Source organism: Elephantulus edwardii, unplaced genomic scaffold, assembly GCF_000299155.1.
Source record: "Elephantulus edwardii isolate Elephantulus edwardi_28Jun2011 unplaced genomic scaffold, EleEdw1.0 scaffold00102, whole genome shotgun sequence".
Taxonomy (NCBI): domain Eukaryota; kingdom Metazoa; phylum Chordata; class Mammalia; order Macroscelidea; family Macroscelididae; genus Elephantulus; species Elephantulus edwardii.
In genome coordinates this window covers 5,319,314-5,336,790 of record NW_006399852.1, presented here as the reverse complement: position 1 = coordinate 5,336,790, position 17,477 = coordinate 5,319,314, and the positions used below count along the sequence as shown (strand labels likewise).

At 40.7% G+C, this 17,477-nt stretch overlaps 1 protein-coding gene across 3 annotated transcripts in view; it reads left to right on the top strand.

The window, feature by feature from the left end:
• GRM1 (glutamate receptor, metabotropic 1) overlaps positions 1-17,477 on the top strand; it is a 767,595-nt gene that overhangs the window by 740,378 nt on the left and 9,740 nt on the right. Inside the window, exon 9 of one of the 3 annotated variants that reach the window (XM_006891655.1) lies at positions 14,641-14,727. The exons of the other annotated variants lie outside the window; for them this stretch is intronic. Within the exon in view, the coding sequence (XP_006891717.1) occupies positions 14,641-14,701 (61 nt within the window). The 3' untranslated portion in view covers positions 14,702-14,727. The remainder of the gene's footprint in view (positions 1-14,640; positions 14,728-17,477) is intronic. 3 annotated transcript variants of the gene reach the window in all.

Below are 17,477 nucleotides of genomic sequence, written 5' to 3'. Positions count from 1 at the left end.
ACCATCAGGTGAAGTCCATGTGTATAACCTGCATTTGTGTCTCTTATAAAATGTATTTGCAATGAATAAGTCATTGATTCTACAAAATTCAATCATTCTATCTCCAGCCTCATTCCTGTCACCAAGCCCATGCTTTCCGACCACTGATTCCTCTTCACTATTCCCAACTTTTGCAACTCTTTTTGAATTGCAAAAAGATGCCTATATGTGGTAATAAATACTCAAAATACGTTTCAGTAAACCAAAGTTTGTTCACATGATTAGGACTAAATGTACTCTGTTATTGCTGTTATGTTCAGTTTAGTTGATTCCAACCCACAGCAACTCTCTGTACAATCAAATGACTCCTTGCCAGACCCTGTACTATTTTGGTTGCAGGCACATTGTCACTCAGTCTCATTAAAATGATTCCTTTTCCTTGCTGATTCCCCTTTTCCAAATATGATGGCCTTTACCACGGACTTGAACCTCCTGACAATTTGCCCAAATGTGTGAGATCAAGTCTCATGATCTTTGCTTCTAGGAACCTCTCCAGCAGAACTTCTACCAAGAAAGATGTGTTTGTTCTTTGGGCGGTCCCTGCTGCCAGCACTCCTGTCCAACATCACACTTCAAAGAAATGAACTCTTCTTCAGGGCGCCCTGGTGGTGTAGTCTGTAGGGCACTGTGCTGCTAACTCAGAGGTCATATCTCTCTGATTTTCTCTTCTTGTATGATTTACAGTCTCAGAAACCCAGTGGAGGGTCTGCTATGAGTGGGTTCTGAACAAACAGCCATGGGAGAGAGAGAGCGGGAGAGAGAGAGAGAGAGAGAGAGAGAGAGAGAGAAAGAATATTCTCCTTTGGACTTCCTTACTTACTGTCCACTTTTATGGGCAGTTGAAGCAATTGAGAATACTCAGGTTAGGGACATCTTAGTTTTTAAATTTGCATCCTTATTTTTTAACATGTTAGAAGGTTCCATGACAGCATATTTGCCCAATGTAACATTGGTGGTGGTGGTGGTGGTATTAAATGCCATCAAGTCGTAGAAGACTCATAGTTACCTTATGAACAGAAGACCTAAGCACTTGTATAACTTTCATCATTTCTCCATATTTATGGGGTTTCCAAAGACAAGCTGTTTTGGAAGTTGATGCCACTCCTGCTTCCAAGCTTATTTTAATCCTGGAGCTCCACCAAACACTGTCCACCATGGGTAATCATTATCGCATTTGGCGGATCAGTGTCACAGTGTTTAGCATCACAGCAACCACGAGTTACCTCTGTACAGCAAATGGACAGACCAGTGCTATATCACCTAGAAGAATGTTTGGGGGGAAAAAAAAAAGAAAACCAGGCCTGAGGGTCACAGTTTAAAATCACCGACCTTTGCCTTAATACCATAACTTTCTATCCACGAGGTTAACAGAGCTCTCTTGTTGATTATGCTGTGGAGTCACAGACAACTCAAGCGACCTTATGAGCAAAAGACCTGAATACTTGTATAACTTTCATCCTTTCTCCATGTTCACAATACATCATTATATTTCTCCAATCTTGATGCCATATTCTTCTTCATATAGTCCAACTTTTGAAGTCATTTGCTTAGCATAAAAACCTAATAGTTATAGTGGGGATATACAATCCAGATACACTTTTTTCTGATTTTAAACCATGCAGCGTCTCTTAATTCTATGCAAACAGCTAGCTGCTTCTTGGTTCAGCAACACAAGTAAACATTCTAGAATTTCCAGTCTTCACGATTTATCTGTATAATATGATTCATGCAGTTGAATGTCTTTGCATAGTCAATGAAACATAAATAAACATCTTTCTGGTATTCTCTCCTTCAAACCAAGATCCATCTGACAATCAGCAATGCTATTCTTTGCTGTGTTCTTCTGAATCAACCTTGAATTTATGGAATTTTTCTGAACCCATCGTACAATAATCTTTAGTAACATTTTAATTGTGTATGATATTGTTGGATCAACTTTTTAGAATTCTGAAATAAGGAAAACATGACAGGTTTTCTTAGTTGCTTAGGTATTTTTTTTTTACTATTGTTTTTACATAGGATTTTCAGAGGCCTGCTATTTCAGAAATGGATAGCCAATCCTTCTTCCTAGTCTGTCTTAATGTGAATGTTCAGATTTAGAGAAGTATCAGACAGACCAGTAAGTTAAAGGTATATCCCTTATTATGGAGTTAAAAATTAGTGTTAGTGTTGTCCCTACCTTTGGCACATGTGTCTTTACCCACTTATTTCCCTGCTCCACCATCCACCAGGATACCCATCCACTTCTACCCACTCCCTTCACATCTATCTCCCATTGACCAGCCCTGGATCTAATAGCTTATATATGAAGCTTCCTTGGGTTCTGTGATTCCAAACACATCAACTTCTCATAGTTCCTTATCTTGGAAACAATGTCTCTGAAGTTCAGTCGTAATGTTTCCTGAGCAAAGGTGATGTATCCTGTAGAACTGGTGTGTAAATAGGCTTTTTCTTGGCCCGAGGGCTGCAGGCCCTCGGGCTGGAACGAATGCCAGGTGGTTTGGCATCTTCAGTGTTACCTGGGAAGATGGGTGGGGAGTGTGATGGACGCTTTTAGATGCCCAGGTTTCTGCCAGCGAGGCTCCTTCCACCCTGTCTCTGCGGCCTGTGGAACAAATGCTGCACGGTTTGGCGTCTTCAGTTGTTACCTGGGAAGATGGGTGGGGAGATGGGAGGGTGGAGGGACTGTGCAGGAGGGGAAGGCCCTCTATGAGGTGGATTGATTCAGTGACTGGGATAATCGGGATGGGAGTGTCGAAGACAGTGCAATTGGCACAGGACAGAGCAGAGTTTAGGGCTGTTGTACATAGGGTCGCTATGAGTCGCAAGTGACTCGATGGCACATAACAACAACAACAACATTATTTTTACATTGTCCTTGTTATTCAACAAGAGAAAATTTAGTCATGCTTCTTTATCCTTTCTTTGTTGCTTGGGGTAAGGCTAAACAAAGAAAAGTCTTTCTTACTTAGATGTTAATCAGGTAATTCCTGACTTCCACGTTGTGTTAAAATGATTCTTAAAATAGCAGTTACAACTTTCCCATTACAAAAGTATTGTGTATTTTAGACAATTTTAAAAATAGAAGAAAACAAATGAATGTAATAAAAAGTACGTATAATTCTGTGAATACAGCAAAACCCCATCGTTAATGTGGCTATATATCATAATATTTTTACATAGTCATGTGGCTTCTATTTCCTAAGCAACATGCCTTTGGAAGCTATGAATATTAGAAATATGATGATAGTTATAGATAGGGTCACTATGAGTCCTGCTTGACTTAACAGCATTTAACAACAACAACGGGTACACATATACACATTCTGTTTCACTGGAGATTTTATGGCATTTAAAATGAAGTAATAAAATTCTTTCATTCTCTTGATATTACCAGTAATTACCAAAGTGACTGAGAAGCCCAGTACTATTTCTGGCTTATTTTCTTATTATAAATATTTCTATATTATTATTCAATCATCCACCTAACATTTACTATAAATAGGTGAGCATATGTCTTCATATGCTCCAGATAGTCATCATTTATATCTTTTGTCACAGCATAATTATTAAATGCACTTCCTTTCCTTCTTAGAAGTAATCTAGCACTCATGAAAAGTTACATGGTTTCTCTAATTATTTGCAAAAATGGGGCAAGTAGAGGGGCATCAACATGAAAAATAATGATAAATCTGGCAGAGATGCCACATGGTGGAGACTGTGGTCAACTTAGTTTAGTAGACATGAGTCCTTGGTATTGCAAATGGTTATATATTTCATTACTAACCGGACTACTCATCAAAAGATTGGTGGTTTGAACCCACACAGAGAGAGGCACGTTATAATAAGGACTTCTTCTGAAAAGGTCACAACCTTGAAAAACCCTATAAAGTGCAATTCTCACCTGCAACACATGGGGTCACTACAAGTTGGAATGGACTCTACAGTAACTAGTTTAGTTTTGGTTATATGGCAAGAATGAACATCAATAACTCTCGTGCTAAAAGTGAAAAGTTTCACAGGAGAATAAAATGTTGAAGGCATCACAATGTGTTCAATTTTGCAAGACTTTGATTAACATGTTAGAGTTGTGAAGGAAATATTTTCTATTATGAACAAAGAGACAGAAGTAGGGAGGAAAAGTACCCAAGAAATCTGACTAGATTTCTATTTCTCAGTAGAGTGGAAGAGATTATGGAAGATGTTTCCAATAAAAATAATTGGAAAAGCAGTGTGAAAGACAGAAACTATATCCTGAAAACATCAGAGAACTTCTAAAGCAATAAGGGTCATAAGACTCAACAAGGAGTGTTACAGAGACGAGAGAATTGAGCAATGAGCAGACGTTCTGCAGTATCTCTTCCTTGGGGGCATCTGTCAGTTTGGGCACTGGCAAGAAGCTTGAGTACTTAGGTTTAGGTCAGGCAGAGGGACAATGATCAGAGCAGAGAAAGGAGAAGAGATCTGGAGACTCGAACTCAAAAAACGGAAACTCCTTGTCACAGTGTAGGAACAATCCTATGGCAGACACTCTGTTGAGTTTCTGAGGGTGTAAAGTGCACAGGAGGTGATTGCCTATTTTCCTCCCTCAAAGCAGAAGTGATTTCAACATGTGCTCACTTTCTGTTTCAAAACCTGCTGAAAATTGGAAATTGAGTGAATCAGAAAAGGTTAAGATGTAAGTCAAATCTCTTGGTGCACAGAGAATGTATACCCAAGGAGGAGTCCAGGGGTGGCACAGTTATACTCGGGGTCTTGCTCAAAAGGCTGCTGGTTTGAACTCAATTCCCTTGGAAATAAGGCCCAGAGATCTGCTTCTGAAGGGTCTTGCCCAAAAGACTGGTGGTTTGAACTCAGTTCCCTTGGAAATAAGGCCTAGAGATCTGCTTCTGAAGGGTCACATCCATGAGCCCTATAGAAGGCGGTTCTATATTGAATCACCGGAGGTTGTATGAATTAGAATCAACCTGATGGCAATTGATATCTGTGCAGAGGACAGATTTGCCTTGGAGAAGGACTAGTATAGCACATAAGGCTCTGCTTAAAGCTCCACTCACACTCACTCATTGCTGTTGAGTCAGCACTAACTCAGAATGACCCTCCACTGGGTTTATGAGACTGTGGTTCATCTTTCTCCCTACTGATAGAGTCACACTAGTAGAACAGTGAGGACATTATATTGACAGCACAAATTCCCTATAGATTAAACCACTAGAGCTCATGATGGAACGCCCCAGAGAAGGTGAAGTCATCATATGAAGCCACTTAGCCCTAGAAACATTTTGTATGGGCAGATTCTAAGATTCCAGTTTACCCAAAGGGCTGCTGCTGAGGAACAGGGATTTTAGCAAGCATGGGGTTTAGTTGATAAGGCTGTGGTGGTGGTGGTAGTGGTGGTGGATAGGTGCCTTTGAGTCAAGTATGACTCATAGTAACCCTATGAACATAAGATATGAACCCTGTTCTATCCTGAGCCATCCTTATACTTCCTGACACAGAAGAGCCCATTGCAGCAGTCACCATGTCAATCCACCTGGTTGAAGGTTCTCCTCTCCTTTGCTGACCCTCCACCCTTCCAAGTATCATGTCCTTTTCCATGGAATAGCCCCTCCTATCAACATTCCAAAATATGTGAGGTGAAGCCCATCATTCTTGCCTCCGAAGAGCACTCCATCTGCACCCTGTATAAGACATCTCTTTGTTCTTTTGATCTTCATAGGATGTTTAGTGCTCTTCTCCAATATCATAGCTCAAAGGTGTCAATTATTTTTCTGTCATTCTTATTCATTGTCCAGCTTTCAGATGCATAATAAGTGATCAGAAAGACCATGTCCTGAATCAGATGCACCTTAGTCTTCAAACTGAAACCGTTACTCCTCACTAATTTGGAGAGGTCCCTGAGTGCAGATTTTCCCAGTGCAGTGTGTCTCCTTTTTCCTGAATGCTAATACCATGGGTGTTAATTGTGGATCCAAGCAAGATGAAGCTGTTGTAATAGATAATGTCTTAGTCATTCCAGTCCACCAACCACTCTACAGAAGATTGGAGGTGAGTATGCACGTTACTGGTGAGATTTGCAGCCCTAGAGAAATAATAGCATGACACTATGTGTCAGAAAACACACCTTTGTAGAGTACAGTTGCTCCACACAAATTCCCAAGCTGGAAAGCTGCTTCAAACTGGCAACCCAATGCTTTTCCGTTTGGGAAGATGAGTGGAGCAGCTGGATTCTACAAAGGTTTGTTTTCTGTTTGGCTGAGGCTTAGGTGTGTTCTGTTTCTTGTAACCGGGTTGTGAGCTGATTGGATTTGACCTCATATTTAAAAAATACTTGGACCCTCAGGTCTGTGGCCCTTAGGCCTGCAGCACTCTGGCTTGGTTTTAATTGTTTTCAGTCAAACATTCTTCTAAGTGGTATAGCACTGGTCTGTCAATTTGCTGTACAGAGGTAACTTGGAGTTTCTATGATGGCAAACACTGTTACACTGATGTGTTAAATATGATAATGGTTACTCATGGTGGACAGTGTTTGGTGGAGCTCTAAAATCAAAACAGGCATGGAAGCAGGAGTGACATCCACTTCCAAAATAACTTGCCTCTGGAAACTATGAACTTGGAGAAATGATGAAAATTATGCATGTTCAGGACTTTCATTTATAGGTTCACTATGAGTCATCTACAACTCGACAGCACTTAACAACAACATGTGTCAGAACCGAATCAACAGCAGTGGGTTTGGTTTGGGTTATTTTAGTTTTTTGGTTCCTAGGTTGGTTAGAGTTTTGGGGCTTTGGGGGAGGAATGGAGCAGAAGTGACAAATTTAGAGACTCAATAGCATACAAATATAAGTTCAGTGGCCCACTTTAAAACATTTGCCTTATTCTGAAGTTACATGTGGCTCGACACTAAAAGTTTATACAGTTGAAAAGCACAACAGAATTTACCATAGTCTCTGGTGCTAAGGAAATAAAGATCCACCAGGTGAGGGGTACCAGTACCTATGCAAGTGAAAGTTCAAGATTCTCAAGGGATAAACTTTGGAAACAGAGCAGAATATATAGAGATTGATTCTTATATAAATGAATGGCAATTTTGACTTAACCTCTGAAGTAAGTTCACCTGCCTGTCTACTTCTTCTCAGTTCTTACTAGAGAAAATAGTAAAGCAACTCAAGTGAATATGAAGGACCCCTGGTGGCACAGTGATTATGTTCTTGACTGCTAACCACTAAGTCAGTGATTCAAAACAAGCAGCTGGCAAGCTTCTCTGCAAGAAAAAGATGACAGTCAACTTCCTTAAAAATTCACCAGTTTAGAAACCATAAGGAGCAGTTATGCTCTGTCCTAGAGAGTAGCTATGAGCAGAATTGACTCAACATTATCAGGTTTGGTTTAGAGCCTCTATAGGATTTTAATTTATATATATACAACATCTCAACATCATAAGCCTAGAGAGTAGCTATGAGCAGAATTGACTCAACATTATCAGGTTTGGTTTAGAGCCTCTACAGGATTTTAATTTATATATATACAACATCTCAACATCATAAGCCCATATAAGTGAAAAACCAAGGGGAAAACAGACAGTAGAAACAAATATGCAGATGATGCAATGATCTCTATTGGTGGGCATTAGCCAATTAATTGTACTGAAAATTGTTAAAGGAAAGAAATCACATAGTTGGCTTGTGTTTTCAACTTTGCCTCTATCTCAGTGTCAACCAAAAGTTAATGAAAGAAAAGTTCTTTAGAAATGAAATTTAATTGGCAAAGGCAAAAAGAAATACTGAATTAGCTTCCTCAGCTCCACAATAAAAAATCTTAGCACGAGCAGTTAAGAAATAAACAAAATTAATTACATTGGTTCAGTCTACTGCCAGGGACCTCTCCAATGTATTAAAGAGTAATGATATCAGTCTAGGGACTAAGGTGTACTGAGCCATACCATCAATCTTTAATCTGATCAAAACTGTTAACTCTATCAACTCATAGGCTATATTAAGATAAAATAGGAAGTTCAGATGACCTAGTGGTAAGAAATTATGCTGCAATTCCCCAAAGTAAGAGGTTCAAATCCATGAGCTGCTTCACAGGATACAGATAGGAAATCTCATTCCTTGAGATTTATTGCCTTTGAAAACCTCTTGGCAGGTCAGCTGTTGATCAATAACAACACAGATAGGAAAATGTTAAGTAACACCACAGGGACTCAATGAACCAAGTCCAAAATCTAGGAAATAATCACTGTTGTGTTAGCAAGTCAATGGCAAAAAGAGAGAGAGAGAGAGAACTTTACAAATGAAAAAAAAAAAAAAAGAACTTAAGTGACCCAACAACAAAATGCAATTTTGTATTTGTTTGGATCCTACTTTGGAAAAAAAAAGTCATAAAATAGTAATAAATGAGCAACTGGTGGTTACAATAATATCAGTTATTTGATAGTTTTATGAGGTTAAATTTTATATGCTAACATTCATCTTTTTGCTTATATCAAATTTTATTTCTAATTTATAATATAAGTTTCTGGTGTAATGGAATGGTCCAGTTTACATTTACTTCAAAATAAACCAGTAGGTTTACAGAGCAACAAAGAAACATGATTGATTTATTTTTGAGGGTAAATAATAGAGGCATGGAGATTTATGACAGTGTTCTCTTCCTAATGCATTATTTTGTACCATAGAGTTGGAACTGACTCATAGCTGACCCTCCCGTGAGTTGTCAGAGGCAGTTAATTGCACACGAGGAGATTGCCCATTCTTTTCCCATGGAGCAGCTAGCGGCCTTGAACCACGTGCCTTTGGCATTGCTTCACAGTTTCTTGCCACTAGACATCCAGAGCACCCTATATATTTGAAAACTTTTATGTTAAAAAGTTCATTTTTAAAATATAGGAACAACAAACTAAGCACTGGGAAATTGGGCAAACACTTTGCAAATGAATATGTAAGAAAGGTCAAGAGTGCAGACAGCAATCTACCAAATCTACTTCTAGGTACATAACATGGAAAAACTCTCAGGTGGGTACATGGATGCATACCCAAGTATGTGTATTGCAGTATTGTTTAAAGTGGAAAAAAATGGAAACAAACTATACGCGCATTAACAGACTATTTTAATGTATTATTTAATTTTAGTAAAGCACATCAACTGGAGCTAATTTATCAATATAATATTGGGTAAAAATGGCTAATTGCTAAGTGGAAATGTAGTATGATGCCACATACATAAAATGTAACAATATCTTAAAATATCTTCAAACAATATCTTAAAGCATATATTGCTTATTAATACACGGAGTTGTGAAATCTGTGATTAATTAATTAATGTAATTAATACATATAACTATGAAATCTGTGAATAAAGTACTTAAATATGCCATATGATTATATGCACCAAGTTTTCTCTCATAAAAAAGGAGAATAATACTGATGATAGATAGATAGATAGATAGATGGAGAGAGAGAGAGACATACAGACAGACAGACAGGCAGAAAGAAAGAAAGACAGAGTTCAGAAATAACTAATTTGCTCTTCAAGGAAAGGGAACCAGTAATATGCCAATATGCTGGCGTTTGACAAAAATATGATAGTGATTAAATTGACTTTTATAAAATGATATTTTACACTCTAAGAAATTTCAGTGATGTTAAAACAAGTCAAAAATAGACCTCACTGGGGTAAAATGGTCTCGAGTGGCTGTTGTCATTCTTTATGATGAGTGTGGACAGCTGCTGCATTATGATGTCCATGGTGAGCTTTATATATCCTTAAGACTGGCCATCTGGAATCATACAGATGATTTTATCTCTGCTAAAAGTAGATTCACCTCTAAACCTACTACCGTGGGCATGAAGCTCTCTCAGACAGAAAGCTAACACACTGTGTACCCAGACTGTATCTGCTCAGTGTCACCAGCTAACATTGTCCACAAAAATACTCTCCTTGAAGTTATTGAAATTCTTGAGTAAGTAAAGTGACTGAAATCTGTGAATAAAGTTTGAGATACCGTGAATAAGTCTGCTTTAAATCCATACTAAGCCCTAAAACTTCTGGGTCTTCTATCTGTGCTTTTGTTTCTCCACACTTCAAAAGAAGAGACTTGAGAGCAACGATACATTCTCTGCTAACACAGTGGGTAAGAATCTCCCACTAACTGAAGTTCTCCACTGGAACTCACCTCGCATCTCTATGGGAAAAATGACGTGACCAATCTACTCCTGTGATTATCACAGCCTGGGAGTCCCTGTGGGGCAGCTCTACTCTGTCCCAGGGGCCTCGTTCTGTAATGAGATTAACTCAGTAGCACCTAACAATTGAAGTGATGGCTTAACCTTTGACAGAACTTGTCTACTTGGAAGCGTTTTCACAGGTACTATTTCAACAATCCTACCTCAGGATGAAAAAATGAAATCTGAAAGAGCTGACCCTGAAAAAAAAAATCATACAAATAGACAATGTCATATCTCCTGACTCTTTGTCCAGTGATTTTGCTTCTAATACTATATTGAGTAAGTCTGTAATGACTTCATACTTCGGACATGTTGTAAGGAGGGACCGGTCTTTGGAGAAGGATATCATGCTTGGGAGGGTGGAGGGACAGCGCAGGAGGGGAAGGCCCTCTATGAGGTGCATTGATTCAGTAACTGAGGTAATCAGAATGGGTGTATCGGAGACAGTGTGATTGGCACAGGACAGAGCAGAGTTTAGGTCTGTTGTATGTAGGGTCGCTATGAGTCACAAGCGACTCAACGGCACATAATGACAACATTTCAAGGTCATATAAAGAAGAATGTCTATCATAAAAAATATATACAGGTGACCTGATTTAAATAACACACAAGACAAAGTCATATGAGGTTAAGCACACTCAGAGGAAAAGTCTTTTATACTAAGAATGAGTGTTTGGCCAGTGGAACTGCAAAGTACAAGTTACACAAAATCCATGTGCTTGGCATTTTGACAAGCGGTGACTCTTTATTTAAAAGCCTTTCACTTCTCAGAGGAAATTGAAGGAGAATTTTTTTTCTTCTGGTGTTTCTTTAAATCCACAATTTCTGCCAGAAGATTCAAGCACAGATTTGGGACTTTATTTGACAAGCCCCCATATGCTGCTTCTTCCCTCCAAGCTACTCTGGCTCGCCTCATCACTGGTTGGTCCAATATGTGATTTTATAATTGTTAAAAATACCCTGGAATCAAGCTCCTTCCCTGGGTTTCATTCAAACTATAAAATGACCACTCTGATATCAAGATCTTCAAGGTTTGTCCATTGTTCTCAAGGCTGGGAGAGAGTCCAAGAGTGGGCAAATAATGTAGCAACACAATAATTCATTGCTCTGAACATATTTTCTCCTTGCTTTGCATTGTTAACCACAGGCAGTACGTCTCTGGTGGTTCAAACCCACCACCGCCTGGTGGGGCAAAGATGAGCAATATTCTCCTGTGTAATGTATGTACAGCCTCCTGAAAACCCACCGGAGGGAAGCTCAGCACATAGTAGGTTCTGAATAAATGCCAATGAGGGTCAGCACATAGTTGTTGTTGTTGTTGTTGTTATGTGCCGTCGAGTCGTTTCCGACTCATAGCGACCCTATGCACAACAGCCCTAAACCCTGCTCTATCCTGTGCCAACCACACTGCCTCTGACACACCCATCCCGATTACCCCAGTCACCAAATCAATCCATCTCATAGAGGGTCTTCCCCTCCTGCGCCACCCCTCCACCCTCCCAAGCATGATATCCATCTCCAAGGACCCGTCCCTCCTGGCAACATGTCCAAAGTATGTCAGACGAAGCCCGAGAATCCTTGCCTCCAAGGAGTAGCTTGGTTTAATCCTCTCCAAGATGAATCTGTTTGTTTTCCTGGCAGTCCATGGTACATTTAGTACTCTTCTCCAGCACCACAGCTCAAAGGCATCAACTCCCCTTCTGTCCTCCCTCCCTTGTCATTGTCCAACTCTCTGATGCATAACAAGCGATTACAAAGACCATGGCCTGTATCGGGCGCACCTTAGTCTCCAGAGAGACACCGTTGCTCCTGAGTACTTTGGAGAAGCCCCTAACAGCAGACTTTCCCATCGCAATACGCTTTTTGATTTCCTGATTGCTGGTGCCAAGAGTGTTGACTGTGGAGCCGAGCAAACTGAAGCTGTGAACAATCTCAGTCTCTTCGCCATCCATCCTGACACTGCCAATTGGTCCAGTGGTGAGAATCTTTGTCTTCTTGACATTGAGCCTCAGTCCATACTGAAGGCTGCAGTCCTTGACCCTCCGTAGCAAGTGCATGCGGTCCTCCTCAGTTTCAGCAAGCAGGGTTGTGTCATCTGCATAACGCAGATTGTTACTAGATCTTCCACCAATCCTGATGCCACAATTCTCCTCATAGAGCCCAGCCTCTCGGATAATCTGCTCTGCATACATTTTAAAAAGGTATGGAGACAGGATGCATCCTTGGCGTATACCCTTCTCAATTTTGAACCATGCAGTGTTACCCTGCTCTGTTCTGACTACTGCCTCTTGATCCAAGTATAAGTTTCGCATTAGAACGATCAAGTGTTCTGGGATTCCCATTCTTCTCAGAGTCAGCCACAGTTTGTTATGATCCACACAGTCAAATGCCTTTGCATAATCAATGAAACACTGATAGAAATTCTTCTGGAATTCCTTGCTTTCAGCCCAGATCCATCTAACATCAGCAACAATATCCCTAGTACCACGACCCCTTCTAAACCCAGCCTGGACTTCCGGCAATTCTCTGCTGATGTGCACATAGTAGGTTCTAAATAAATGCACATAGTAGGTTCTAAATAAATGGCAGTGAGATCTTTGGTTTAAAAAAATAATATTTCCCACATTAAGTGGCCTTTCGTTTTGGTAGTCTTTTAAAATATTCAATCCACACCTTTGATCTTAGTCACCCCACTATGAATGCTTTCGTTTTTCAATCATCTTTGTGACTTTAGGGTGGGCATATTGAATGTCAAGGACATATTATTCGTCAAGTCACAAAAAAATATTGGCGCTTTGTCTAATTGCCTTAAATGAGTGGATTGTTGTAGTATAAATGAAGTCTCTCCACAATGTCTCAAGTTGTTATTTCTGGATAAAGATTTCAAATTGTTCTGAAAAGATAATGAATGTGCTTTTCACTGGTTCACTGAATCAGTTAAGCTTGGTCAAAATACATGTATTGATTGCTTTTAGTTTTTCTCTGTTACCTTTAACTGCCCTGTGGTAAATCTCCTTACTCACTTATATCCATTCAGGACTGAACTCCAGTTTTCAGGTAGTAAAAAGCTTGTTGAGTATTATCTTATTTCAAATACGCAGGCTCCCAGCTCTCCTGATCAGCATCTGCCAGGTCTCTGCCCGGAAAACTTCTGCTCCTGTGATATTTCCCCTCCCTCTCTTTCCGGCATTCCCATTCCTCTCTCTACATTGGTGGAGGGGAAAACACAGAAGAGATAGAAAAGGCCTTGAGTTCTTAGACATGGAGATGCTGTGATTCTCAGACATGGAGATGCTGCAATTCTCTTCTGTTGAATAGTAAATATCTATCAACAGATTTTGTAGGAAATCTTAATATTCACTCACTGAGAACAGTATAAACTGTTTAAGAATCCCTGTTGGAAAATGATTCATTTAATGTCAGATATTTTCTTCAGTTTAACCAACTTTATCCAACCAACCCCAGAGTCTTCTGATGGTCCAACTTTAACATTTTGTTTTCAGAATTTTACTCTATGGCAAGCAGCCATTTGGATTAGCAACAAAATAAGTCTAACTCACCCCCTTCTGAAGAACTACTCACCTCACCCTTATCCCAACAACTGATGGTCAGCCCAAAGGGCTGTGACTTCTTTATAAGCTTTGTGCTGCTAACCCCCATTCTTCTCTCCTTGAGAAAATGGTAGGGAGGGCAGATCGCTCTATGTGCTTGCTGCAAGCGGACCTGTAATCAGGGAAAGAGGTTGTATTTGTCTGTTATGTTAGTTTCCTCTCTTCTCTGCAGGCTGCTCTCTCAGCCCCCTCTGACTCCCCATCACCACACCTTTTATCTATGAGAGCCAAGAGAGAGAAATGAAACTTTATGTGAAGGGTCAATGATGTGTGGTTGTGTGGTGCCATGGCATGGGGGTTATGAACAGTGTAACCAGAAGTTACTGTACTAAGATCTAAATCAATGAACTTCCTCTAGGAGAAGTGGGGGGCAGGAAGGTTCAGCCTACATTCCTGTGAGTGGAGCGGAGTCCACGGCCACCAGGAACAAAGGGTGAGTCAGCAGTAGAGGAAAGGGGGCATTCTAACACAGACACAGAGACACACACACACACACACACACACACACACTACACATCTGCCACTTGGTAAAGGATGGTTTCCCAAGGTCAAAAGGAGGGATCCTGTAATCCACTGTGACTTTCAGAAATAGCCGGGTCGTGGAGGGAAACAGGGCATCAGAGAGACGGGGACTGAGACAGCTCAGGCGTCACAAGGGCCGCCCTCAGGACCAGGCACCAGCGAGTGGAGTGATCCCCGTGTCTGCACACATGTCTAACCAACCACTCACAGGGTGTCTTTTTCTTTTCAATCCCCAGGAAGAGGCAGCCAGAATTCTCGCCCACCAGCCAATGTCCGTCGGCACATGTGCAACTTTGAAAACCCCCACACACTGCAGTGAATGTGTAAGAGAAGCTGCATGGAAAAAAAAAAGTGGTTTGCCTCTTGCTTTCTCTCTCCTGGGTTTTTTCCACTTTGGAACATGGAAACGGATGTGGTGCATGCCATCAAGGATGAAGAGCTCATTACCCTGCCATGGTTTGCACGACTGCCTTAATTTGATTGTCCATCATTCTTAAAAGGACACTGTCAAGGCATCAAGTCATTAGCTTTAGGCCTCTTTGGGTTTTTTTTCTGCTTTTTATGTTTTGATGCAACACATTTTCCGATTCTGGAGATTCACTTTTGTTTGCAACGCCCACTCACAGGTTTGAAAGTGAATTCCCCCCCACCCCCTTCACAAATTTGTCAGCTTCTCCTTGGCAAACAGAGCTTTCTTGTCTTTCTTTCTTTCTTTTTATTTCTTTTTGCCTTTTTGCTGTTGCACAAACGTTTGCAATGATCCTGTCTGCATTAAAGCACAAGCCGTAGTGTGAGGTTCTGGAAGCATTCCCCAAGTCAGCCTGCGGGGGTGGCCACCAGCATGGCTTGCCTCTGCTGGGTGCTTCCCACACCCTGGGGAACATGAAGCAGAAGTTTTGTGAGTCCCACAAAAAAGGGATTTTTTAAAAAAAAAGAAAGAAATAAGAAGACATCATTTCCCCAGCTATTTGAGTGCTTTTTATCAGACGTTCCCTGTCTGATAAAAACAGTGCATGTCCAGTCTTATTTTTGACCTGCAGATCTTGACAGTGTCTCTTTAAGTGAACCAAAGAACATAGTCGATGTTCACATCATTGTGCACGGAGTCTGTGGTCATTTTCAGCTGTTCCTTTACAGCCCTTCAAACTCCTGGGAGAGTCAAAGGTACACATTCCTGCAGCAGGAGGGAGCCCAGTGATGAGGTGTCTGTGGCTTGACTAGCTCTTCAGATGAAGAGAGCCCATTTGGTCCAAATGGTTGTCCCTGAATTTGGCCCCTGGAGGCTGATGAATGGAGCCTCTCTTACCTTTGTTCAGTAGAATACATTGGGAAGTCTGTGTTTTCCCTTCCCAGTAACCCCTAAAAGAAGCCCAAATAAGGAAGACTGGTCTTGACCAAACCCTACTGACCGGTAGAATGAAACATGTGAGTGGAATGCCAGTGTTTCAGATGGAAGTTGGGAAGCCTCCACACATCTAAATCCCAGCCGCTTCCGTCTGGCTGTGTGCCATCTTTGTCATTCTCCCAAGTCAAAAGCCTTGAGCCTTTCTTGCACCAGGGGGCAAGTCTGTCCAAGGACACAGCAAGGAGATTCTAATTGTGACAGCTGCTGACTGCTTGTCAAAAGGGATTGATAGGGATGGGTGGACATGTCTATTCTCACGTGACAGCAGGGCCAGAGAGAAAGGAGAGTCGACTAACATATCATGACTTTAAGGTGAGTGTCTAAAAGTAAAAAGAAAGGGCAGAAGGTGGGTCTGTTCTTGCGGGTGACATACAACGATAAGGCAATGCAGCAATGAGCAAAGCTAACAACAGGTTGGTTGCTACGAACATTCCATCTTGTCTCGTCCGAGCTTTCCTTCTTGAGACTACACAAGGTCAGAAAGACTGGTGGCTTTAAAGTCATGCATCCTGGACTAAGACTGGTATTTTTAGCTTTGGTTGTTCCTGCAAAATCTAAAAAAAAAAAAGAGAGAGAGAGAGAGATAAAGAGAAATGTTCTTTCTGTGACCTTCAGTTGTAGCAATTTTTGTGAACAAGGAAGGGAAAAGGAGCTAGGCTTGAAATAAAGCAGTCTGCTGGCCCACTGTGCTCTGCCTCAGATGTATCCAGCCCTCAGGCGATAGTCCCACCCTAGCAATGCAACTAATTGCCCTACGTTTCGAGGGAAAAATATGAAGAGTCTGGGGAAAGCTGAAGAACATCGATTGATTACCGTTCTGGTAGCAGGAAGTATAAGAGAAATAATATTACTTCACTTGATGTTCCTTGAAATGGCTTATCATCTAGGCTCATTTCTACTTCCTGGAGGAGTTTACCTGGTAGACCTTTACAAAAGCAAGAATTTGGTACAAAGGCAGCTTGTACTAACCTTCGACATTTAATTAAATTAGAATCAAATGAAACCACAGGCCACTCAAAATTTGCTTGGAAAGGGTTGGCAGCCATCAGAATCTTGCTCTATCTATTACAGGAAATTTTGGTTTTGTTATTGTTGCATGCCATCGTGTTGGAATCAACTCACAGCAGATCCTCAGCAGATTTTCAGAGGCAGTAAATCACATGAGAGATGACACATTCTTGGTTTGAAAACAACCTGACAATTTTTGCAGAGACAATTTTTTTCACAGACCTTACAAAGTGTATGGGGTCTTCCATACGTCACTGACTCAGGAGAGGATTTTATTTACGAATGTCTTTGCCTTTGATGACTAATTAAAGAAAATGTGGGGCTTAATAAAGGCATGTCAGTTTTCTTTGGACTGTCTGTCCTCCTGCGTCACATAGATTTTAGAATTTGGAATGTGATTGATCTAAAGAGCTTAAGAGGCACAGTGTACTTTTTGGTTTGATATGTAATATAAATTTCAACAAGATAAATGACTCTCAGACCACATTGAATACCACTAGAAACTATCGATTTCTCACAGAATCACAAGGCGTTTGTGTAATAATATATTCGGAGACTCTCTGTCTCTCAACTAGTGATGGACTAAAAAAGGGAACCAGCTTCTGAGAAGCAAAACTGGTGAAACTTCATCTTACATACTTTAATCATGTTGTTGGGAAG